Source organism: Pleurodeles waltl, chromosome 11 (genome assembly GCF_031143425.1).
Source record: "Pleurodeles waltl isolate 20211129_DDA chromosome 11, aPleWal1.hap1.20221129, whole genome shotgun sequence".
Lineage (NCBI taxonomy): Eukaryota > Metazoa > Chordata > Amphibia > Caudata > Salamandridae > Pleurodeles > Pleurodeles waltl.
The window spans coordinates 572286746-572313358 of NC_090450.1; the positions used below are offsets into that span (position 1 = coordinate 572286746).

At 42.8% G+C, this 26613-nt stretch overlaps 1 protein-coding gene across 1 annotated transcript in view; it reads left to right on the plus strand.

Moving 5' to 3' along the window:
• Positions 1-26613, plus strand: part of PPP3CC (protein phosphatase 3 catalytic subunit gamma) — a 548773-nt gene that overhangs the window by 253236 nt on the left and 268924 nt on the right. The window contains exon 4 of the mRNA XM_069214030.1: positions 13127-13238. Within this exon, the coding sequence (XP_069070131.1) occupies positions 13127-13238 (112 nt within the window). The remainder of the gene's footprint in view (positions 1-13126; positions 13239-26613) is intronic.

Here is a 26613-nt window from a genome sequence, read left to right on the forward strand (position 1 = left end):
TTCTAAGTATTCGTAATGTTTACCGATAAGAGGTTAAAGAAATAAAGAGTATGTAAGTTCTAAGATGGTGTTTTAATCCAATAATGAAGTTACTTGGTTTGCACATGTGACTCACTAAAGATAGGAATTGCAATCCGAGAAGGCTTACCTTAGAGTGCAGCAGATGGATACTGACTAAGATATAGCATAACACAGTATTATCAAATCTGTGTCTTTTCTACTGACAAGGGGCATAAGTCAGAAGGTGGTTTTGAATGAAACCCCAAAAGAACTTCACGACTCACAGTCCACACCATGTACATGCATCGCCCCACCTATGCCAACTTTACCAACCTCTTCCCTGACACCCACCCTGTTGGCATCAATGGAGCCCTCGCAACACCACAGACTGTACTTTATGGTATCTGAGAAAATGTTTTGAGTATGCAGGGTGTACTGTATCACTAAAACACATTGAGAAGGCCAGTAGGTGCCAAATGTGAGACCCTATTGGCTTTACTAATCCTTTTTTCTATTTTGGGTGAAGATTTATAAGTATGCTTTCTTATGACTTCCCTTATGATTTAATTTTCAAAAATAACAAATGTCTATCAAATGTGTTCTGGTATCCTGCATTTAGAAAAGATAATTCGATGTTTATGAATTCCAAGACCATTCCAATGTGAGAAAACAAAGATCATTTGTGCGTAGCTGTACCTTGTGGTAACTCAAAAGGAAAAAGGCTGCAGTTTCAACTTTATCTGGATTACATGTTCTGAATTATAAGTTCATCGAGCATCTTCCATTCACAATGAGAACTATAGAGGACGCCTCAGATTTTCTTTGTTGTAACTGAAGTTAAGGGGTTAAGCCATCTGCGCACATGAAACCAATGCTTTTGCATCTGTGTGAAGTTTCGACTGCTAGTTTCGGATGTTGATGGGACAACTTTCTCCTTACATTCTGTAGGTGTTGTCCTGCCAGTAACTACTTTTCTTCATCACAAGTTTACTTTTTCTCGCAACAGGATATGTTTTCCTTGACGCAATGGAATTGTTTTTATCAAGTGCAGTTGACAAGCCAAACCTTCTGTATTCAAAACATTGAACCGGTTGGGCACAGCATTACTGAGATCCCTGACTCTCCTGCTGGTTTGCATCTTTCAAGGGCACAATGCCCTTCTCGTGTTTGGCATTGCTGCAGGCCACCAGTACCGAGTATTTACCTGCGATCAATGGCCAGTTAGCTAGCATACAATATTTCGATACATAAATATCACAAATAGATGCTGCAGAACTTCTTTGTGAAGTCTTTTTCCTCTGGAGCCCCAAGACGTTTTATGATTTTGAGGGCGGTTTGTGGATATGTGTTCAAATTTTACCTTGACAAATAATACCCAGGCCAAATTAATATAATAGTCTTCCCACGTGCTGGGGTGCTGTGAACGTTATAAGGTCTACAGAATTACTCTGAAAATGCATGTAAAAGAAGCCAAAACATTGAAGGTTTAGAAATAAAATTGAATAAAGTGCTGTGCAAGAAACCGTTTTGTTCTTGGGAAAAAAAAATGGCATCAACGAAGTTTGCTGTACAGTCATCCTCTTCCCAACTTTCAGAATCATGCAGAGAAGTTAAAAAAACGTTTTCCCGCTGTTTTTGCACTTTTGTAAGTTGCAGTCAATATTTCCTGTTTTTGCCGTTCCTATCCGCTTGATGTTTGTAGGAAGAGTAAGTTTGAAGTCTATGGATGAATCTAGAAAGCTATACTTTTCTGAAGCGTATATTTCTGTACCCTAGACAGAATTACTTAAGCAGCAGGTCATTTTTGTTGTCCCAAGGAAACCAATCTTTAAAATATATATATATTTTTTTAAACTAAGTGGGGTTGGGGTGGGGAGAAAATTTTGGCGGTGTTTTCATCTGTAACAGTTTACATTGGCGGCCGATCCATGGAAGTAGCATACCATTATATTTGCCACATAATTTCCGTGATAAATAATGTTGTTAGTTTGTTAAAGGAAAACCGTGAGAATCAAAGCCAACACAGAGCCGTTTCTTGTCATTTATTTTCATTGTCTACAGACCGTGCATCTCTTGATAAAGAAAAATGCAATGAGCAAATATTCTGTCTGAAAGACAGCTATGCCTTTTTAAAGTGTGCCTAAGAATATGAGTTTAGAAATAAGATATTTTGCCCCGGTTTGAATTTCGATTACCTATAATGCCAGGCGATTTGAAGAGTTATTTTTAAGTGACTTTTGTGAACAAGCACTTCCAATAAGAAGGGGAAATTTTTTTTCAAATAAAACTGACAATTTCCATGGGCCCATGGCACGAGATGGGAAGGCTCCGAATTAAGACCATTAGGAAGAAAGTAATGATGGTTTCATAAGAGATTTTGTGATACTGATTGGCTGCAGTATTTAGACTTCGGGTTGTTTTCACCCATGGAAACATACAAGAATTTATAACCCAGCGATATATAAAAACTAGATACGAAGGGCTGTGTGGCTTGTTTGCATCCTATCAGGTTTTTTTACCCAAAATCCCCAGCAAACCTTACATTTTAAACTTTGGATTAAAACATAGGTTCCTCAACTTTATGTGAAAGAAGTCCTGAATTTATAGTGAAAGGCAAAATCTTTACCATCCAGTGGTCCCACTCTTCTGATACGAATGGTGTCCCCTGTGTATGGGTGATCCCATGGACCTGACAGGAAAGCCCCCAAAATGCTTCAGTTTAGAAACAATGCTTTCAAAACGGTGTTGTTTGGGGATACTGGCTGACTAAGGTACTAGTAAATGGCCACGGGGTTAGTTGGCACCCAGGGAAATTTGTCAATCCCAGCAGTTTCTGACAATTAGAAATCTGAGGCAATCTAGACTGGCTTTGTTTGCCTGCATCTCAGCACATTTTGCTACCATTAATTGTCAACATGAGGGTAGAAAGACACTTTTTCATAATTTTAATATATAGAAAATAAATCATCCCTTGCAGTTGGAGGGTTAGTGCTCCCTATGTGTGGTGAACGTTGGGGAAGTCCCCTTACTCTGCTACCAAAGGGAGCCCAAATTAAGATTAGATTGTCAGCGATGTCAAAGAGAGACCTGCCTTGTTCCATGAGCAAACCCTCCCTGGCACCTAATGTGTTTTTATCGCCTGGCTGTGGAAGAAAGATTAAGAATGTCCCTCCCATTCACCCCACAGCCTGGCAGCTTGAAGGCTGATGTGTGATGAGGTTGGAGAGGTTCAGCCCTGCGGGGCACTACCATGCCTGGATTGGAATCCTAATGTTGCCCTAAATATTTTTAATTTCAGCCAAAACAAATCACCCGATGAGAAGGCATAGCAGGTACATGACTGCTTAAACTCTTTATGGGAATTGTTTAGATGCTGTTCTAAAACATTTTGGAAAACAAGTTTGTTTCTTTTAGTAATATTTGACCCCTCTGCCAGATCCACAGTTACTCTGCACACCTTCATTCACACTCTGCTTACTAGCCTTTGCACTCTTTAGCTGTCCGGAACATTGACTTTTCTCTCCACCAAAGAGATCTGTAGCACAAAGCACTATCTACATAGGATATCATGCCACCAAAAAAATATTTCCTTGCCCTCGAAAAACGAGACTTGTATTGGAGACAAAGCGTTTCGTTCCCAGGTACAATCACTAAAAAGGAGGGGCACACTTAAAATAGACAAAAATTCACAAACTATTCCCATATTTCAGGATATTTTGGCTAGAGGTTCTAAATGCTTAATATTCCCTTTTAGTCTTGTCATGCTATATCATCACTCCTGTTTGAAACATTACAAGCCTAATGCTCATACCTTCGTTTCAGGGTTTCCTATAATCCACAGTGGAGATATTCTCCACAACAGCCGCATCTAAATATGTCTCCAAAAATACTGACCCCAGGATGAGTGTCCTGCCTTCCTGAGACGTTATTCACACCCTGATTTCCTTCATTGTGTCGGCAGTTAGGAGAAGGCACAAAACTTCTGAATCAAGTGTATGGATGTGGTGGGAAAAGTACATGGCTCAGCTGCGATCACTCTAGAAGATAGTCAGCAGTGCCATGAGTCTTGGGTGCTATGATGGGTCTTTCTCTCTAGGAATCTATGTAGAGGTTCTAAGAAAATATTTCCAGGGAGAGCTTGAAGGACTTCTTTAAAGTTCTCAGAGCTGTTAGTATCCAACAAGATAGTTTCAATTCATCTGGCAGACTTAGTTGTGCTTGGTTACTGACTTGGCCGTGCATTTTCATAATGCCAATTTTTGAGACCAGGGTAAGAACTGTGCAGGAAAGACAGCATGGCAGTTTCTCAAGCAGTAAGTATTCGTCTCTGCCAGGGTGGGGTTGTGGTTCATTTTCCAAGTCTTTTTTTGTGACCTGCTAAAGCAAATAGTTGGCTCAGATGCAGCAGTGACATATTGGAGTTTACATCAAGGCACACTAATGGTGCGAGGTCCAGTAGGAAACTGAGTACTTTATCAGTTTGCTTTTCCTCTGAGCATCCCATCTGGCCTTCAAAATGTTTATACTGTTCAGTTTAGTCAAAGCCTGGTATCCTTCAGGCATATAGCACCACCACACAGTATTAACTCAACAGGAGGAGGGTATGAGGTTGAGCGTTCTCTTCCTTAAAGCAAAAGCCTCAGGTAAGTGATTGAAAATAAATCTTGCAATCAAAGCTCTTCACTATCTAGATTTAGAAAATGTCCTGTCAGATGACCGTGGCAGGATTTTAAAGCAAAATCATAAGTGGGCAGTAGGTGATGTCATTCTTCAAGATGTCTTCAGTGATGGGGTAACTACAAAAAACAAATCTTCTGCCTCATCGGATATCAAGAAGAGCCGAACCTTTCATCCATATTCATTGAACCACTGATCATTTTTAATCCTCTTTTGTACATTTTCTCATGAAATTTGCGTTTTTTGTACAATTTGATTCCATCATCACTCATCAAACTAATGCTCCAAAGCCAGACTGATCTTTCTTCTCCAGAATGGCCGAGACCGTAGTGTTTCACAGACATCTTTCACACTTGCAGGTTTCCACACTAGAGGTTGCCATGCAAACCAAATCTTTAATCTGGGCTGAAGGACCGTAATTACGAAATCATATAATCACTGAGCGTGGCAGCATGACTCCTGAATTCTTTAAAAGTGGCCACTTAAAACTTCCAAAAAAGTAAGAACCTTCTAAACAAGGTGAGGTGTCTTTCAATCAAACTGTCTTATGCTTTGAAATGAGAGAAGTTTTGCATTTAGTGTGAAGTTAAATCAGGCCTTTAGTTCTCATCTATCAAGGTACACGTCACAACAATTCTGTAAGCAGCCTTTTTACAAAAAGTCATTCTGATATATCTCTTTTCATATTCCCCATGATGAGATGTATAAGTAGGTATTAGAAATGTGTTTCTACCAAATAGATAAGCATCTTACTCCTTTCAAGCTTATTGTGGCCCAATAAAAACGAAGTTCAATCCCATAATTAAAGCTTCTCTGTAACATAGGCCATGGAAAGCAGCTTTTCCCAGTTGCCATCACATCACTTTATAATGTTATAGAAATTTGTCCTTCAAAGAATCTTAAATGGTTTTCCACTCCAGTAGATTGGTTATGAGAACTGATCCTTCTTTTTTTCGTTTCTAAGTTTTATGTTGGATTTTCATGTCGAGCAAGACGATTTCCTTACTTTTTTAAATCTGAGATTTCTTGCAGAAAGGTCATTGCATACTTTAGATGCCAAGACAGCCTTCTCTGTTTATTTAGGCAAAACATCAGGTAACTTTGTGATATGTGGTACTGTTGGGACTTGAATGCCTACTTGTAAACCCATTTCTAGAATGATAGTTTTGTGCAGAAGCTCGGGTTATCAAAAGTAAACTGTCATTTCCCTGGAAGGCCCATGTCCTACTCTCATAGGTATAGCGGCTTGAGAAAGTTTACCTCAACCATTTGCAAATCTGGCACTTAAAGGTCATGCGTTCATTCACCAGTCATTACTGTTTAGAGACTGACTTCATAGCCGATTCCAAAGTGGGTTAAGTAGCTTTGAGGAATTTATTTGGTTAGCTTCATTATTATTATTATTATTATTATTAATAATAATAATAATAATAATAATATTATCCTGTAGTCTTTCCTTTGCTTTATTGAGAGTTTTGGCTTGCTGCTCTACTTGTAACCCTAGCTGGTGTGACTTCTTATTAGAGTCCTGAACAACCCATTCCTCTCCTAGGAGATTGCTTTGATATGGTAAAAAAAAATACAAAGAAGGAATTATTACTCGCCATCAAGAAGTACTGAATTATCCACCAGTACAAGATGTCTTTAAAGGGGCGATGTAAAATTTCACCTCCACAGTGGTGCTCTGAGGCCTGATTTCCCTCATTATGTTTTTCCTTTTTACATTAGGACAGCAAAATTCATTTTAAGCCTGGTCTTTTTGTATATTTTAATGGATTTGTAACATAGAATTAACTAATTTATTAAGGAAACAACAGAATTGTATCCTTACATGTGCTGCACTGTTTATCTGCATTTAAAAATGGACAGTTTACAAATAATACATTTAAGACATAGTGTTTCGGGATCCCACCCATGGGTGGGCCTATTTAGGTGTGTAGGACTTGAATGAAATTTCTTTAATGAAGAGCTAGGGTTACAAATTATTGATTTGTGACGAGAGATTTTGTTTCCCAAAGCGTAAACCTACAAAAAGATTGCCCATATGGAGGCTGTCTGCATCTTGTTTGTTGATTAATGCATCTTGTTTATGTTGATTAACCGTTGTGCTGACTAGCCTTTCGTTTTTCAAAATACTTTTTGCCTATTAATGAGTTTAAAAAAGACTTAAGACACTTTTTTGGCATCTGATCTAGAAATTGTGCTTGTGAATATCAATCTACACTGACTGCAGGAACAACATAAAGGGTATTACTGTGCCCTCCCTTAATTGTGCCTTACGCGACCATCCTGCCTTAATTTGGTAACTGCCTTTCCTGGGTTGATTGTGGCCATTTTGTCTGCTGTGAGCATCCTGTCCTATTTTGTTGTGAGTGCTTTCTCCTGTTTTTATGGTGTCCACTGTGACAGCCATGAACACTTGTGTTTCCCTTCTGTGATTCAGGCTCTTTCTGTACTGTCCTTACTGCGTATTGTTTTGAACTTAACAAGATTTAATCCAGGGCCTGTTCTTTACTTTATTAACTCTATTAGCCTTCTCTGTATAACTACAGGTGTTGTTAATATACACAGTATGTACTTAAGTCCCATTGAGAAAAGGCTTATTTATACATAGTGTCCGTTCTGAGCCACATCCTGCACAGAGTGCTCAGTGTGAGCCTTGCACTGCACCTACTTTGGGAGCACAGCTGTGAGTTGTGCTTCATTCGTTCTATGCACACTTAGGCCCTGATTTTGAGTTTGGCGGGCGGAAAAGGGTGCCTGCCAAACTCCCGCGGTCAGCTCACCGCATGTGCGGTGACCTTTCCGCGGCCCCCATTATGAGTTTCCCGCTGGCTCAGTGGGCAGAGAAGCAGAGTTTCCACCCACTGGCCCAGTGGGAAACAGCCCACAACATTGACGCGGGCTCATAATCGTGCCGGCAGCAATTTTGCAGTGCGTAGGGTGCAACAACACCGGTCGCGCTTTTCACTGTCTGCTAAGCAGTCCCCCATGGGGCCCCCTGCACCCCATCTCCACCAGCTTTTACATAACGGTGCAACTGCCATGTTAAAGCTGGCAGCGAGGAGAGTCGTAATCCCCAGGGCGGCGCTGCATGCAGTGCTGCCCTGGCAGATTAGGATTGCTGACACCGCCTGCCCCTCCTGTGGAGGGAAACTGGTGGTGCTGGCGGTCCGACTGTGGTGCTTTCACCATGGTCATAATGTGGCGGTCGGACCACCACTTTGGCGGCTGTCCGACCGCCACAGAGAGTCTGGCGGTCCTAGGACCACCAAACTCGTAATGAGGGCCTTAATCATGTTGACTGTACAGTGCTGCAGTTAGCCATCCACTTTAAGCCATGACTTGCTTGTATTATATCTTCTGCTAGCCACTGCATGTTTATGGCTTTTTCTTGAGGCCCTCGCTGTGTGCTGCCCCTACTTGGTGTTTTGCAAGAAAGATGGATGTGCTCAGTTGTTTTCAGTTGTCGTTGTGAATCTCAGTAAATCCTCTGTGCTCCCTGTCCTACATTAAAATAAATTGCTATGCGACCAATAAATCCAAGACCAGTGTCATGGCGTATTAGGTTATCATTCATCTCCGAACTTCGGGGCGAAGTGGCATCTATTTTTGGGTGATGAAAACCTACACACATCAGCTGTTAAGTTACTGAAACTAATAGCTCTACTTGGAGTGAGTTAAAAGGCTATTTTCATTCCGTGCTGTACTCGCCATGCTACAATGAGGAATTATCAGTCACATATTGAGAAGCTTGAAGTCTCGGCGATCACCCTGAGCACAACGAATGCTCTGTTAGTGACTGTAACCCCCCACCCCACCCTGTTGCCAATTGTCTTCAGTGTTGTACATACTTATTTTGCTCTTTTTAATCTTCACATCCATAAAAACCCTTCCTCATTGTGTCTAGACAGATTTCGTGTTGGCTATAATTTTTATTGGATTACATCCAGCCTCTTCGTTAGAGTTTGAAAATGTAAATACTTTAGTTCCAGATTCCCATATGACCTTGTACAGGAACTGGACCTCTTTCTTTCTCCCTCAGATTGTTTTGCATTCCTCCGAGACATCCTTGGGTCTGCTGTAAACCTTGATTCTAATTGAATGCTCACTGTTGTTCAAGCTCCTGTGCCAGGTCAAATATTACCCCTGTCTGATTGAAGAGGAGGTTTGAGTTAGTTTGAAGTTGAACTAAAAGACTACTTCAGTATTATACTCTTTTTGCCCTCCTTCAACAATGTTTAAAGTTGTTAGGAAACCTTGAAAATAACTTCAAAGTTGGCGCAGTGATGTTAGAGTACTTGTCCCTGATACTAGATAACAACGGTAAATGTATGGAGTAGGGGAAGTGTTGACAAAGGCTCACAAATCATGAGTGGTTTATTTGAACAATCTTGCATTAGGGAAGGCATGGGACAGGGGACACCAATTCATCGCTTTTCACCTTTCACAGTTTTCATGTCTAGCTGAAAGTAGAGCAAAATCCACATATTTATACTTTATTTAAAAGTCACAACTCGCCAATTAATCATTATCTTCTGCAAAAGTTACTTACATCTTTTGTTAGCATTTATGCCACTACCATAAAGTATTAATACATATCCTTGTCAAGATCTGTGAAGTCCACAGGAAAATTTCAGGTACGTCACAAATGTGTATATTGATGACAGTGAACCCATGGTGCCAACACCAGGGCCCCCACTAGCTACCAATCAGTCTTAATTTCAAAGATGCGCAAAGTAGGACATTAATCCTGTGTATGATCATCAATCATATATTATTTTCATCTTGTCAAAACCGTTTCATTTATCATATTGTACTAAACAACCTCCTTTTTCTGCAGCTTGCATTAACAAAGAAACAATAGTGTTAGAAAATCCCTTTAAAGGAAATAATCACCTACACAAATATATTAATTACATTATGTCCTCAATCTGTTTAAAAAAGAAAATACACTTTCACGTTCTGCTTCCAAATTGTATCCAGAACCATATTATACAAGTAATCAAAAAAGCAGGTGCAGCTACCCCTTAAGGCACTCTTGGGGTTAGCTAATTAGACACTTTATGGAGTCCCAAAAGTACAATCGGGAGTGAAATATTTCACTCTGTCCAGTCCCCTTCCTGTCTTAGTCCACCTGTTCCTCAACAGCTCACATTACATGTTTTCGTGGGGTCTGGGAAAGGCCACTCCACCCTTCTCATGCAATATCCGCCAACACGTTTTGACGTCAATGCACAGATGGGTACAGTTTGTTTACCGTGGTCATATCAGCATTTAACACGTCTAGACTCTCTAAATATGATGCAAACATAAAAGGGGAACAGAAGTATTTTTATTTTTGTAGAAATATGTTCAGTTTTGACCCATATCTCAGAGACGTTTTTGGTTAAAAAAAAAAAACAACAAAAAAAACATCTGCAATACCATAAATGGATAAAGGCCCATAAAAGGTGGTATCCATGTGTTACACGTATCTCTAAACCGCATAAGTGTCTTCAAAATATACAGGCTGTATTGTGCCTCTAGGGAGTGCAGAGTTACATGCAATTCGAGGGGTGATAAGCAGTAATAAGAAATTTTCTATATCTCTACAACCTCAAGGAAACATCAGAGCAAGCAAGCTTAACTCGGTCCAGTTCCCTTCTTGTCTTAGTTCACCCAGTCCTCCACAGCTTATGTTACATTTTATTTTTGCTCTTGTTTGGCGGCAGCTTAGAATTTCTCCTGCCAAACGAGAGCAAGCACAGGTTTCCTAAAACCGCTATGTCCCCAGGACATAGCAGGAGCTGGCCCTGGGGTCCAAAGGGCGGTTAATTGTTTTGGCCGGGCCCTGGAGGATGGGGTCACCAGGTCTGAAATTGGTAATGGGGAGTGGGCTGTGCAGTCCACCCTGCCCAGGCCGATAAAGCCAGGTACTGGGTATGGGATCCCCGAGACTGAAATTGGCCTGGTAGGTAGGTGCCCTCTCCCCCTTTTCATCTACACCCAGGCCCCGAGGGATGGGGGTCATATGGGCTGAAATTAGCCCTGGGGAGTGGGGCCATATGCGCCTTGCTGCCCAGATCTATGCATTAATTTACTCCGATTCCAGGGTTCTTGCTGCAACCTGGTTGAAGTGGTGGTAGCCCACCAGATCTCAGTTTGAGATTTGTCAAATCTGTGGACTCTCCACCTCTCAAGACATACATAAATCTTTTTTTCTTTAACTCCAAAACTACTGGATAGATTTACACCAAATTACAAAACGAGATGTTTTGGGCCAAGATCTAGCTTTCTGCCAACTTTGGTGTAATTCCTTTCAGCAGTTCGGGCTTTAGTCATGTCTAAAATCCCTTTGGGAAATTTCATGAGGGAAAAAGCAATTTGGGACTGCCCCACCTCCCCTTTCTCTCTGCCCCCGTTTGACGAATCTCCCCAAATCTTTCCAGACAGTAACTGAAGTGAGTGGCAGACTAGTTTTGACTATTTTGAGATGTTTCGTCAAACAGTGCCAATTTTATTAGCAAAACAAAAAACACTTTTGCTATGGAGACAAGGTTTTAACTATAACTACCTACTGGCGACCACCATATATAGTGTGCACATAATCGGTATCACATATTTTAACCTTTATGGGTAATGCTGTCACTTAAAGGTGTGTGTCTAATTTTGCCTCCGTTTTTATCTTTGACCAGATTAATCTCTGAGCTCTTTTGAATGGCCTCGTAAATTAATATCAACAGTCTGTTTTCTGATTCTCTGAAAACCTGTTATTGCATGATCTTGTTTTTACGGCTTTTTCTGATTACTGAAAATGAAAAGCCGCAAATCCTTCTGGTTTTTCATTAAATACTTCTAAATGAGTGAGAAAACAAGGGGTTTAATAGGAATACCACTGCTGTGTGTTTTAGACCCATTTTTAGTTGTATCATTTTTTTAGTTTAAGTATTTGTTTCAAAGGATAAAATATGGAAAGTTTTTTGAGTATCTTATCAATATTTCAGTAGTTAATCCTCCTGTCCTCCAAGAACGGGCAGTTTCTTTATATTGGGTTTTATTTGATGAGTTGTTGTTTACTCTTGGTTTTTAAATTATTTGGGGATCCCAAAAAAAGGTGAGCTTATTCAGTGTTTGAGTTTAATGAAGATGACCTTAATAGAGAAATGGTAAAATAGGTAAATAACTTGTTCTGTCTTTGTGGAACACCACACTTCTATGCCAAGCCTGTAATCAGAGTGAAATGATCATCCGAAGTTAGTGTGATCAGCCTTTAAGAGAGTAGGGGCACCATTTTAAAAGGTGGCTTTCAGATCCATATGTCAATAACACAAAGTTCAATTTCACGACCACAGTGGGAAATCCGCAGGCCAGACTAGGAGGGGATGCATCTCCCATCATCTTAAATATACATTACCTCATCTATCACTTGTAGGGTGTCTGTTTCTTGACCATCTCTTAGGTGAAATTATAATTAATAGTTGTGGAGAAGGCTGTATTTTGTGAGACGTTCCTGCAGCTGAATGTTTCTCCCCTTCTTAGTTATTTGTTCTAGTAATGCAGGTTAGGATACTGGATTTAGATTCTGGAAGTCTTCTATTTTCCATTCTTTGAACAGCTTGCGTGCTTCTCCTTAAGTATGAATGTTAACAGATTTTTTGCTGATACGCCATTCTCCTCTACGGACCCAGTTATACATGGACTGGTAATCCGGATGAAGCACGTTATAGGGATTAATGACTGCATCAGTATTATAGGTGATGGTGTATTAACGATGTCCTCCCTTTTTTGGCTGCAAAAAGCAGCCCCAATACACAGGTTTGAAATGTCTGCGAATTTAGGAATAACACTTGGAAACCGGTACTGTAAAATAGATCTCCCCATTTGTTCTCTGTTTTTGAGTCCCACTTGTAAATGAGCTGTAGTTCTGAAATTACAGTTACTCCTGTTACCGGTAGTGTTGGTGCAAAATTATCCGTGCCTGTTCTTATGGGGCATCTGTGGAGCAGACGTCCCATCGTACCTTGCGTGTGGCTTAGCTTTCTGGGAATGTTGGTTTGCTAGCTGCCCAAAGTTTTCACTATAAATTGCATCTGCACGCTGCGAGTTTGAAAGCAAGTTTAGCCTCCAGACATCTTAAACAAGAGGGTACATTTGCAAAACTGTTCAAATTATGCGGTAAAAAGAGACTTGGCATAACTACTGGTACCACAGTGAGTTGTCTGCCTTGTCACTTTCCACGTGCGGCTTTAAACCCTTCTTTTCAGTTAACTTCTACAGTAGGATGTGTCCTTAACATCGTTTGTTTGCTGGTTTTGAAGCTGTAGTGGGAGTAACGCCTAAGCTTAATGATTAATTTTAGGGAACTATATGACTACTTCAATTTTTCTTTCATTTATACTGTGTTGCAGATTTACTTGCTGTAATTGAACGATGTCATTACCTTTTATTTTTAATTTTCCTTTCATAGTGCGTTTTATACTTGTGGAGTTTAAAGATAAATCATCCAAAGACGCTGTTCCTGTTGCGAGGGAACCATGAGTGCAGACACCTCACGGAATACTTCACCTTCAAGCAGGAATGTAAGTAAGAGAGAAGGCCCTTTTATTCACTCCATGCTCCACCTCGCCTCTCTTTCTACACTCATTTTTGCTCAATTCAGTGTCATATTTTGTCCACAGTTGCCATTCCTTTTTTCTTCTTCCTGTAGTTTCTCTAGGGGTTGACCACGAAATGAAGCGTTGAGGGGTTTGAAATGGGATTCTGGAGGGCATTGCAGGGAAGAAAATGACGCTTGCCTCGACCTGTCAGTTTTTTATATATCTCCATCACGTTTCCTTCACCGTTAACCTTTGGTATGGAATTTATCCTAACCGGCTCATGGTTCTAAAGTTTTCTGTTTTGGGTTTTTACAAACTCTGCTTAATTGATGGAATTCGTGTTGCGCTCTTCAAACTTGTACAGTGGTCCTTTCTAAACTGCCTTCTGAAAGATCCCTAGGTTTTGTGAGCCATGTGCTCCAACAGCCACAGGAGATCATTGCTGCACATCTGCCAATGAAGACCATGAAAGTCTGACCACAGTTCAGTGCTGCTGCATCTCCCTCACTAACCGTTTCTTTCTGACACCATTTGCCCATGCCAAAACTGTGGTATGCGTTATGGCCTTGTTGACTTCTCCTGAGAATTAATTTCCTTCTTTCCCTCTGCTTGCTGTTCTCCTTTTGGTAACATCTCCTTCTGGTACATGGATCTAAGGTTACTACTGCATGTGAAAATAGCTTCCAGGACCAACAACAAGCCTGAAGTCTCTGTTGCACCTGTGAGTGCCATTTTTTTTTTTTACGTACATACCTTCTTGGGGGTTCACCAGTTCAGGATCAGTTTTCTACTATTGTGTAAACTATTTGTATTCTCTGTGCTTAGAAATGAGCGCTCCAGAAATGTATCCACCTAATTCACTTCTTGGCCACAGAGAGCTCTTACATTCTTACATCTTCCCCATCAATTGAAAGGCAACAGTAAAGGATTCTGGTATGTCTGTCAAAAGTAGACATTCGCTTTCTCTGATATTTTTGTACACTATATAGTAAAGGGATGCTATTTACCCAAGTGTGTGAAGTACAGCTGTGCGTAGTAAGTTATTGGTGCTTATGATGAATGCAGACACATGAATTTTAGCCGTTACAACACATAGCTTCTCATTCTTTTGGTTAGGAAAAAGAAAGAAGCATTTTTCTTCATTGAGTTCATGGCACTGTTGACATTGCCGATGGACAAAATGCAGTCTCTTCTGACTCATACAAGACAGCTGTGAGGGACAGGTGCAGAAGACATATGTCACATTTGTAACACTGTGCATTAAGAAGTGAATGACGTTTTGTCCCATTCTTTTTTCCAAGGACATTAATCTTTCAAAGCATCTCACATATGTCAGAAAAAACATCCTTATTTCACTAAACAACAATCTCATCAGCCCTTGTGATATCCTAAACATGGTGTGAATTATGTGTGTAATAAACATAACTAGTGTCGGGCAGTATATTTTACTCTAAACCATTAACAATGTAATTTTTCCATGAAATATTTAGCTTGAATTAGATTTCTTCTTTAATTTGCATGAATTTAGTGGTTCAGTATTTAGAAGACTGAGAGTCAAATGTATCAAAGGGTTTTACCCACTCTGTGTCTATGGGAAAATGCTTTAGTACATATGGCCCTGAGTTTCTAGTTCGGCAGGATTGAGAGCAGCTTCACTGTTTTCGTTAGTATTATATTCCTTCTGCTTTGGTGATACCCCATCAGTGCTATCCACATCAGTTTTTCCCTTTTCATGCCCTGATGAACTGTTCAAGCAGGGGAGGGCTGCATGAGATATTATGTTTGTGTCTAGCATGAAACTTGATAAAGTATGCTCTTCTGTACGGTGAAGAGAGAACGGAAATGGTTTGACTACCTTTCGTTGGTGAGGCGTGCTGCTTTTAGTTGTGTGGGGGTGCTTGCCATTACCCTTTGTATTTTCCCTGGATGCCGTCTCCTGCCAGCAGAACAATGTATCCAGCGGGCAACCACACCCATAAAATAAAATAGGAAGCGAATTAAAAAAATGACCTCAATATTAACAATATTATACCGTCTTTAACCATTTGATTTTTTTCTTTTTTTTTTAAAAGAAACAATTGACATTGTATGGGCGGACTTTAAAGTGCTCTAAAACATGTAAAGAGCACTGGACAAAATCTTAGTTTTTAAACTATGCCACTTACCGATTAGTTATGATTTTGATGCCAGGTGTTTTTGAATTGGTCTCCCACACTGTAGTGGGAGTACTCAACATATTTAATAAATTAATATTAAAGACATTTTTTAGTCTGTGTAATCTTGTCCTCCTTTTATGTACAAAAGTCAGCTACTGAGATAGATATTGTCCCCTCTTTGTGGCCATCTTCATTTTTTTTTTTAAACTGCATGTCATGCCATGAAGAGTCCTTTGAGCTTTTCTTTCAGAAAAACACCACTAGAAAATTAGTTGCTGCGTCATCTAGTAGTGCACAGGTTGGTTTGTTACTATTTTCCTTGTTAACGCCTAGCAGTGGGTTTCCTGCTAGGGCTAGCTCTGAATTTGTAGACAAAGATGAAAAAATCTACCCTTATTACCCTCCCATAGTAACTTTTATTTCTTGTAGCTTGCTTGGATTAATGGCATTTTTGTGACCTGATGAGGATTTCCTAAAATAATCTCATAAAGCTGCCTTTATCCTTCTGTCGCTCCGGAGTGTGGAATGGGCCAGGGGGTTACACAGGAGGCTCACCCGTAGAAATCTGATAAAGCCCGTCTACGTTAAGGCATAATTTTGTGACCTAGAGTGTATATTACCATTAGAGCAAGTCCTTCTTGCAGTTTCTGCTCAGACTAGTGGAGGGAGTGCATGTATGAAATTTTTATTATGAATCCGTACTAGGCAGTTGGTGAGCTTGAAGTGGTGCAGCCCCACATCAGGTAGGCTTTGTCATCTTTGTAGTGACTCGATTACAGAAGAATCAATTTAAATGCATTTTACTATGAATTTTATTTTATGGTACATAAGCAGAGAGATCACTTCTTGCTAATATTTCGCTTGCTTTTTATTATAGAAGTGACATTATGAAGAGTTTGACTCTAATTGTGTTGATGGTTTGTAAAAGCTCATATTACACCATAGTTGACAATCATTGGCAATGGTAATCATTTTGGCTTTCGGTTAATGAAAAGATTTTCTCCAACTTCACTGATATATAGAGAACATGCATGACATAGACATCAACAGTGAAGGCTACCAATCCTCATCCAGTGGTTATCACTATTAAAGCGTCCACTGTGCACGAGCATTGCAGGTTTCAAGGGGCAGAATTACGAGAGCTCACAAGGGTAGGGCTGGAGCAGCAGAACTGGCATAATGCAACCATTCACTTTAATATTCATTGATGTCTAACTGTAATTTTGTCTGCAAGTCTTTGGGCATAGGTTACAAGGGAAATTGAGACTAGTAAATGGATTCAGTGTTACAGAGACTGATAAATGTTTGCTATTTTTGACTGAATACTGTGTCTGTCTACAAAAGGTAGTGATTGGTTACAGTTTTAGCAAATCTTCTACAGCATTCATAAGGCCCACAGTGACAAAAATCTTCCTGTAATAATCATGTGCTTTTATAATTTACATTTGTATCAGACATAGCTTTGTCCTAGATAGTGCAAAATGCCACAAATCCTAGAGGACTGTGACTACAACCGTACAAGTCAGTGGCACAGTGAGAGAAGGGAAAGGAAAAGGCGGTTGTTACAGAGAGGGAGTGGCAGTATGAGCGAGGGGAGACCAGAAAAGATGCGCCGATGATAAATAAAAATGTAGGAGATTATGCAGTTTAATGATGGAAGTGGTAAAACTACAAGGAAACAACGTAGGCAGCAGCCAGAGAGAAAGCAGGTCAGGAGTGGATGTGATAGAGCAGGTAAGTTAAAACCCAGAACTCGAGGGAGTGAGCAGGGCAAGTGTTGTTGCATAGTTAACGTGCAGAAATAGAATGTAGTGGCATACATTATTAGAGGAGGGAGAGCAAAGTGAAAATATGTCAGATTCATACTTCAGCCTATGGGACGGGGGGAGTGACCTTTCTCTCTGTATAAATCAACTCTTAACCAAACAGCTAAACTGTCTTGGGCAAAACTACAAAGAAAGTTATGCAAATCGCAGGCTTGGACTCTTGATTTAAATTGGCAAACCCAACAGGTCTGGTTATAATGCATCAATGCTTGCAAACACAGGCAATCACTCATACTGTATACATGTGTTGCATGCACAAAGACTCATTAAACCCTGCCTATTGCGTGTGACAATGCAATAAAATAGTGCTTTCTGTATAGTGTGTGTGTGTGTGTGTGTGTGTATATATGTATATATGTATATATATATATATATATATATATATTGTATGTGTTACGTAATTCAGTATGGCGCAATGTTAGGATTGAATGTACTTTTCAGATGTAAAATAGTCCCTGTTGCATTCCAATGGAAAGACTCCCTGGAAGGTGGAATGATGCACTAAATAACCATTAGCTTGAGGTGAGCAACTAATACTTCAGTGGGAGATTGATCATGCACCCAATTTCGGGCATATTCCAGATTCTTTCTTAGAAGAAGATCCCTGCTAGGCTCTGTGTTGATGCTGGCTGTCCCATGTCCTTCCTGGAGAATTCTGAGGATAGTGAACATGAGTCCCCCAGTTATCCCAAGAGGAGGAGATAGAGCTTTGTAAGTTTTGTTGTCTGTGGTGACTCCTGTCATCCTAACTCCAAACACAAGGCACAAATTCTGGAATGGGATTTTCCAATAAGAAAAGGAAATAGTTGAAACATAACCTGGCCTTTGATCTTCCTCCCAACAGCCTTTTTAGCGGTGTCTTCACCCCAGCATGAACTTAGTCTGATGGAAGTCCTAATGTTTCATTTGAGACCTCTCAGAAACTCTATCTCCCCCTATATTATCAGCATAAAGCACATATCTGTCTCAGGACATCTGAGGAGCAAATTATATGAAAACAAGAAGATACACTAAGTTGAATATGGAACAAGATGCTCCTCCCCTAAAAAATAGTTGAAAAGAGATGGGCTGCCGCACAACTGAGTCTAAAGTTCAACCTGGGAAAAAGCAGAAGATCATTTTGTAAACATTTACTCATCAACTAAGTATAGGTTGGCATCTTGCAACCCAACAGGGATCAGAAGAAAAAGTTGAATTGTCCAAGGCAAGTGCAGCTTTATCCCTGGTGAAAACTACTAAGAGGGGTGCAAAAATTATCTGAAAATCGGGAAAAAACTACTGACTCCAAAATGTTCAGATAGCACAAATTACAGAATGTCTTGGACTGGACCTCGTAAGTGAAACTCCCTCTCAGTGATAAGCGAGGGACTCCAGCTACAGGATATCTCAAACCAACGTTTTTTTTTTTTTTTAAGCCCCTGGCTTACCCTTTTGAATCGAGGCTTGGGCTTGCAAGCGGTAAACCTGACCAAACACTGGTGAATTGTGCCAAGTAGGGAGGGGAAACACAGTGCAGAAAAAAAAAAAGAAATTGGTAAGGATCGAGCAAGCCTTTTCAGAATCCGGTAGTGATCTTCATGGAATAATTCTGGATGTTCGATCTTCATTCGACAGGGAATCAAGGCCAACCGTCACTATCCCTGAGACTGGAGTTGGAGCAAGTACTACTGTATTGCAGACCATCTTGCACATTAGTGGTGTAACTAGCTGTGTTAACCATGTCACATCATATGCTAACAGCCCTGGTCAGGAGGAGGACTCAAGTGATGTGAAGCAAAAATTGTGTTTTTTGTAAAAGCAGATCCCGGAATGGAAAAATGTGTCACAGAAGAGAGAGTCCTTCATTAAAGAGTAATATTGAATAATTACCGCTATTGACTCCTTGCCAAGGGTGTTTATCAGAATATCAAGCTAGTTAAACAGTAATTAAAGCAACATCTGTCTTGCAATTAAGTTTATGATAATGCTAACAATGGTGTGCGGTTGACAGTCTTTTTATTGGAGAAAAATGTTATGGTTTCCAATGTTGCTGTGGTTGCAACACCTCTAAACTCTTTCCATAGTGCATGTGAGTCTGAGAATGCACACCCTGCCAAACTGTGCCAAAAAACATTGGCTTCTAGTGACGAGGTATCCAAGTCTTTGGTGATATCTAGACATGTGAGAGTTCAGACTGCATACCGTGCTTCACAAGCTCTTTAAATGCTCACCAGTCTACAAAGGTGAAGTCCCTGATCCTGTCCCAACACACACCTGTCCGTTCACCGAATCAACTCACTTTTCTGAGATTAACAAACTGGAGACTTCCAGCATATTGGTGAAATCTTGAACCCTTGGTGGACGTTTGCATAAATCAGCAATTCTGATGGATACAACTACCTGTGGATTCCTCACCTAATGAATACTCCCATGGTGCCAGCATTCGACGGAAATCTTCTTCCTGGTCTCTGCACGTCGACGAGGACGTCACTCTAGCCCACGCGACGCCGTCTGACATCATACAGGCAATAAGAGGTCCTCGACGACGTGCCGACGTCAGTTCCCTTTTTTCCGTGCATTCGAAACCGTTATCTTCGAGGGAGCAACTGTTACTTTCGTGGTTACAGTGTATTTTTTGCTGCGTAGTCCTTCACTGCAGTAATAATGTCGCAGAGAAAGTCGGGTTTTAAGCCTTGTCGTGAGTGTGGGGGCAAGATGTCAGTTACGGATCCTCACTCCGACTGCCTTTGGTGTTTAAGCTCCGACCACGACGTCTCGACTTGCGATTCATGCCAGCACATGAATCCAAAGGCCCTCAAGGAACGTGAGGCAAAGTTGTTTATGGCGAAGTCGAAGAAAGAAAAACATCATAAGAAGTCTTCTTCGCCAAGGCATCGGCGTCATCGAGACTCCCGGCGCCGTAGAGAATCATGGCGCCATTCAAGCAAGGAGACTCGTTCCAGGTCTTCGGATCGGCGCCAGAGGACTTGGGAGGTCAGTCCCACGGTCACGCCGCATCCATCGACGCCGTTGCCCTCTCCGGCGTCACCGACTTCACCTGGACAGGCGTCGGTGATTGAAGTGGTGCAGCCTCTGGTGTTGTCTCCGGCGTCGCAGACGTCGAGGCCGGCGTCGGGGTTGCCTTCGATACAGGCACCCCAGTATCCGGCTTTTCCCACCGCTGGAGCCGATAGTACCGCATTCCTAAATGCGATGTATAACATCTTCCAACAGATGGCTCCAGGGGGTGCTCCGGCTGGCCCTTTGGCCTTTTCATTGGGTGATCCTGCGCCTCTACGGCCGGCACCCTTTATGCCCTTTCTCCCTTTTGGGAACGTGGGCTCGGCGCCGGTGGCCGCTCCGGTGACTTCGGAGGGATTGGTCCCGGAGATCTCCATTCCGTCGTCGGGATTTCGTCCTGTGACTCCGGTGGGTCCATCCGCTCCAAGTGCTCTTTCATCGGCGCCAAAGCTACCTGTGGTGCCGGACGCGGCGTCGGTGGCTTCTGAAGATCGGCGTCTAGCTTCGGCGGAGGCATTGTCGACTCCGCGTATCGAGCAAAGGCTTCATTCGAGGAGACGTGCTCTCCGTTTATTAGAGGAGCAGGAGTACCAACGAGTCCTGGAAGAAGGAGAACTAGAGGACTCAGGTGATGGACTGCATGATTTAGATACAGCCAGTGGGCTGGACACTTCCCCTGAGTGGGATCTTTCGTCTCCAGGGGAATACACGGAGGAGGCTGCTTCCTTTCACGCAGTGGTACGGAAGGCAGCTAGTTTTCTGGACCTGCCTTTGCCGGTGGCAGAGACAAAACAGAACCTTCTGACAGAGGTGCTTCATCCGGCCTCAGCTGCGGCAGACCCTCTATTGCCGTTTAATGACGCTTTGCTGGATCCGGTGCTAGAGGTGTGGAAGAGACCAGTATCTTCCCCAGCGGTTCATAGAGCCGTAGCCAGGAGGTATCGAGCTGCACCAACTGACCCTGGCTTTCTTTCTAGGCACCCTACACCGGAGAGCTTGGTGGTGCAGGCCTCCTGTTCATCCAAATCAGCGCCTGGTTCTTTCCCGACGGTGCCTGTGGACAGGGACTCGAAGAAACTGGATGCGCAGTCCAAGAAAATCTTTTCGTCCTGCAGTCTGGTGTTGAAGGCCACCAACGCAACTTGTATCCTGGGGAGATATATTCATGCTCTTATGGATGACATTTCCTCATCGTTTACGGAGCTTCCCCAGGGTCTTTTGGATGTTGTTTCAGATGCCCAGGCTGCCGCGACCCAGATTATTCAGTCTGGGCTGGACACGACCGACTCGGTGGCCAGAGCAATGGGCACGACTGTGGTGGCAAGGAGACAGGCCTGGCTCCGTAATTCGGGGTTTTCTGCGGATGTGCAGTCAACCCTATTGGATCTCCCTTTTGATGGGGACAAGCTGTTTGGCACCAAGGCAGATTCGGCCTTGGAACGTTTTAAGGAGAGCAGGGCCACAGCCAAATCGTTAGGACTCCAAGCTCCTTCTTCCTCTGCCTCTTCCAGGATTTTCAGGAGGTTTCGGGGATTTGGGCGTGGCTCTTCCTCCTCTTCCTTTCGGGGGAGATTCCAGCAACCTGCCTCTTCCCATCCCTATAGATCTTTTAGAGGGAGAGGGAGGGCCCGCACCAGAGGAGCCTCTCAGCTGCACTCTGCCTCTTCCTCGTCCTCTGGAGGGGTGCAGCAGGGAAAGCAGCCTTAGGCTTCCACCGTTTCCCACTCACTCCTCTCCTGTAGGGGGAAAATTACAGCATTTTCTCCGCAAGTGGAAGACTATTACAACGGACACTTGGGTTCTCAGTATTGTGGGAAAAGGCTACACCCTTCCCTTTCGGGAGTTCCCGCCCCTCATCCCGCCCCGCCCATCTTATTGTTCAGAAGAACACCTCCTGTTGCTAGAACAGGAGGTACGAGTCCTCCTTTCAAAGGGCGCGGTAGAGTTGGTCCCAGAGCAGGAAAGGGGTCGAGGTTGTTACTCAAGGTATTTCCTGATTCCCAAGAAGGATGGTCGGTTGAGACCAATCCTGGACCTGAGGATCTTGAATTGGTTCCTCAAACAGGAAAAGTTCAAGATGCTGACCCTAGCTCAGGTGCTTTTGGTGTTGAACAAGGAAGATTGGATGGGGTCTGTCGACTAGCAGGATGCTTACTTTCATATCCCGATACTCAAGTCCCACAGGAAGTATCTCCGGTTTATGGTGGGATCGCAGCACTATCAGTTTGCGGTCCTTCCGTTTGGTCTTACTTCAGCACCTCGAGTCTTCACGAAGGTGATGTCGGTGGTTGCGGCAGAGCTCAGAAGGAAGGGGATAGCAGTATTCCCTTACTTGGACGACTGGTTGATCAAAGCCAAGTCGCCGGAGCTTGTGTCGCATCATCTGCAGTCAACGACTCAGTTGTTGTTCGACCTGGGTTTTTCGGTGAACGAGCCCAAATCTCACCTGAAGCCCTCTCAGCGCCTCCTGTTCATAGGGGCAGTACTGGATACAACATTGAGTCGAGCCTTTCCTCCGCCTCAGCGGATTCAAGATATTCAGGAATTGGTTCCAATGTTTCGAAATGGAGCGGTAGTTCCAGTCCTCAAGGTCCTTCGTCTGCTCGGTCTGTTTGCCTCCTGCATTCTGTTGGTCACGCATGCTCGCTGGCACATGAGGGCTCTTCAGTGGTGCCTCCGAAGGCAGTGGTCTCAACACAAAGGAGATCTAGAAGGTGCTGTCAAGATCTCCAGAGAGGCTGCTGTGGACTTGAAGTGGTGGATTGCGAGCAACAATCTTTCACAAGGAAAGCCGTTCGCGCAGTCGCCACCAGTGGCCACGGTCATAACGGATGCTTCCACTCTAGGGTGGGGAGCTCATCTGGGGGATCTGGAGATCAAAGGCCTTTGGTCTCCAGTGGAGCAGATGTTTCATATCAATCTGTTGGAGTTACGGGCTGTACGTCTGGCTCTCAAGGCCTTCCTCCCTTCCCTTCGTGGTCAGTCGGTACAGGTCCTGACGGACAATACTACCACGATGTGGTACATAAACAAACAGGGAGGAGTAGGGTCGTACCTTCTCTGCAGAGAAGCTCTTCGACTATGGTCCTGGGCAAAGGACCATCAGATTTGCTTGGTAGCAAATCATCTGGCCGGGGTCTTGAATGTACGTGCGGACGGTCTCAGTCGCCAATTCTCGGCAGACCACGAGTGGCGTCTCCATCCAGATCAAGTCCGTTTAATCTTCCAAAGGTGGGGGTTTCCTCGGGTAGATCTGTTTGCCACTCTGGAGAACGCGCATTGTCCGTTATTCTGCAGCCTCCAGTATCCGATGCAGGGAGCGTTGGGGGACGTGTTTCAGATAACCTGGTGCGGCCAGTTGCTTTACGCGTTTCCTCCCATACCCTTGATTCCTCGAGTATTGAGGAAGATTCGCCGAGACCGGGCGCTAGTCATCTTAATAGCTCCGGATTGGCCAAGGAGGGTGTGGTACTCCGACCTTCTCCAACTCTCAATGTGCCCTCCGCTCCGTCTCCCTTTCAGGGCAGACCTCCTCTCGCAGTCGCAGGGGCGGGTTTTACACCCCAACCTCCAGAGTCTGCACCTACATGCCTGGAGATTGAACGGGGCAACCTTAGTTCCTTCTCTCTCCCGCCTGATGTAGTGGATGTTATATTAGCGGCCAGGCGACACTCCACTAAATCTATCTACGCTAATAGGTGGTCTAAATTTGTTGCGTGGTGTGGAGAGAGGCAGATTGATCCCTTACATGCTCATCTATCGGACGTTTTGTCTTTTGCTCTGTCTCTAGCGCAGAAAGGTTGTGCAGTGGCTACCATTAAGGGTTATTTGTCGGCCTTGTCAGCCTTCATTTGTCTTCCAGACCAACCATCGTTATTTAAATCCCCTATTGTTATCAGATTCTTGAAAGGTCTTCTAAATAAATATCCTCCAAAACCATTCGTTATGCCGCAATGGGATTTGTCCTTGGTCCTGACTTTCCTTATGGGGTCCCCTTTTGAGCCTATGCATTCTTGCCCCTTAAGGTATTTGGTTATAAAAACAGTTTTCCTGGTAGCTATAACATCTGCAAGGAGAGTGAGTGAGTTGCAGGCCTTATCGGTAAAGCCCCCTTATACAACTTTTTATGGGGATAAGGTGGTGTTGAGGACCAAGGCTGCTTTCCTCCCGAAGGTTGTTTCACCCTTCCATTTGGCTCAGACAATTACTTTGTCCACGTTCTATCCTCCGCCTCATCCTTCTAAAGAGGAAGAAAGACTGCACCGTCTGGACCCAAAGAGGGCGTTGAGCTTCTTTATTGATAGAACAAAGGATTTCAGGCTGGAGGATCAGCTGTTCATCGGGTACGTGGGCAAGAGGAGAGGAAAGGCAGTCCACAAGAGAACACTCTCCAGGTGGGTGGTTCTTTGCATTAAAATCTGTTACTCTTTGGCAAAGAAGGACCCTCCTGAGGGCATTAGAGCTCATTCCACCAGAGCTAAGTCGGCCACTTCGGCCTTGGCCAGAGGTGTTCCTGTGGTTGACATCTGCAAGGCCGCAACTAGGTCGTCCCTTCACACTTTTGCGAAACATTACTGTTTGGACTCTGAGGTCAGAAGGGACGGCCATTTTGCACGGTCAGTGCTGCAGGATTTCTTGGTTTTACCATTTAGGCACCCACCTCCGGGCGTGGTACTGCTTTGGGACTCTATTCATTAGGTGAGGAATCCACAGGTAGTTGTATCCATCAGAAGAACGAGTTACTTACCTTCGATAACGACTTTTCTGGTGGATACATTAGCTACCTGTGGATTCCTCACAGTCCCACCCGCCTCCCCGTTGCCTTTCTAGTCTTACCAAGTAATCCTTGAGTGCGCTCCTCTTGGTCTTCAAGGTTGCAATAGATGTTGTATATATGGATACTTGTGTATATTTATCTGTATATATATATATATACATGTATATATCTTTGTGTACATACATGATTTGTATATATTTGTTTGTTATATTAAATTTACAGCTATTCATTGCAATATTGTGTATTTTACAAGGTTATGGGATGTTGCCTTGCTCTTTCATTGCATTGGGTGGCTGTTCTCATGCACGTAAAAAATGTTGGTACTGACGTCGGCACGTCGTCGAGGACCTCTTATTGCCTGTATGACGTCAGACGGCGTCGCGTGGGCTAGAGTGACGTCCTCGTCGACGTGCAGAGACTAGGAAGAAGATTTCCGTCGAATGCTGGTGCCATGGGAGTATTCATTAGGTGAGGAATCCACAGGTAGCTAATGTATCCACCAGAAAAGTCGTTACCGAAGGTAAGTAACTCGTTCGTTGTGACTGTAATTTCTTCTCCTGTGTGGAAGAATTAGTGAAGAATTCTGCACCATCCGAAACCTGTCTTGTAGCTGTAAGAGTACGCAATTATCTGCTTTTTTTGGCAAAGAAGTTAAAAGGATCATCTCCCGGAATGATTCCAAAGCGACTTGCAAACCAGGAGCAGATACTTTGTTGAGAAATCATCACATTAGCAAGCCAAAGGTGGGGCTTGTCGCCAAATCAAAGTCTGTGTTAGAAGATTTAACCAATCAAGATACTTGAAAAGCAGCTGGGGGGGATACGTTGGACAAGAAACCAGGGCATGCAGAGCTGCTGCACCAGCTCCAGATACTGGGCTAGTTCATAAACCTGCTGGTTAAAAGAAGGGCTGGTACAAAAGCTCTGCAAAAAAACTTGATCACCAAGGCCCATCTGCTTCCTACTTCGAGATCTCTGGAGTTGTAAGTGGCTGCACATTTGCAAACTTGTCCCCTTCGAGAGTCTCCAGTTTATTTACCTACAGCATGTACATATTGAATATGATCAGTCTGCAGGATTTGGTTCAGACCACTAACCATTTCTCTGTGTGGATTCCCTATCAGTCTCTCTATGGGTACGGTGAAATTGTGGTTCTTGTCTCATTTTTAATACCTTTTAAATACTTTTTTTATACATCTCTGCACTCTGTTATGTACTTTAGACATAATGTATTGTTATAAAATTTGTTGAGACAAAAATTGCTTTGCTGATTTCTAATATTCATATGTGAATATACATTATCCGAATTTGTAAAGTACTTTAAATCATATATACACACACACGACGATCGCCACTAAGTAGTTATAGTTAGGACCACGTTTCCATTGAAAAAGCGTTTTTTGACTTGCCTATATCTTAGCACCATTTGACGAATCTTCACAAAACTTTCCCAAACAAGTGCCCCTGTGATTCCTATTGCGCACTGAAAGTTTCGTGGTGATCCATCAAGTGGGGGCCGAGAAAAAGGGGGGCTCAAAAAAGTTGTGTTATTTCCCATAGGACCTTTAGACAGGACAACAACCCGAACCACTGGACAGA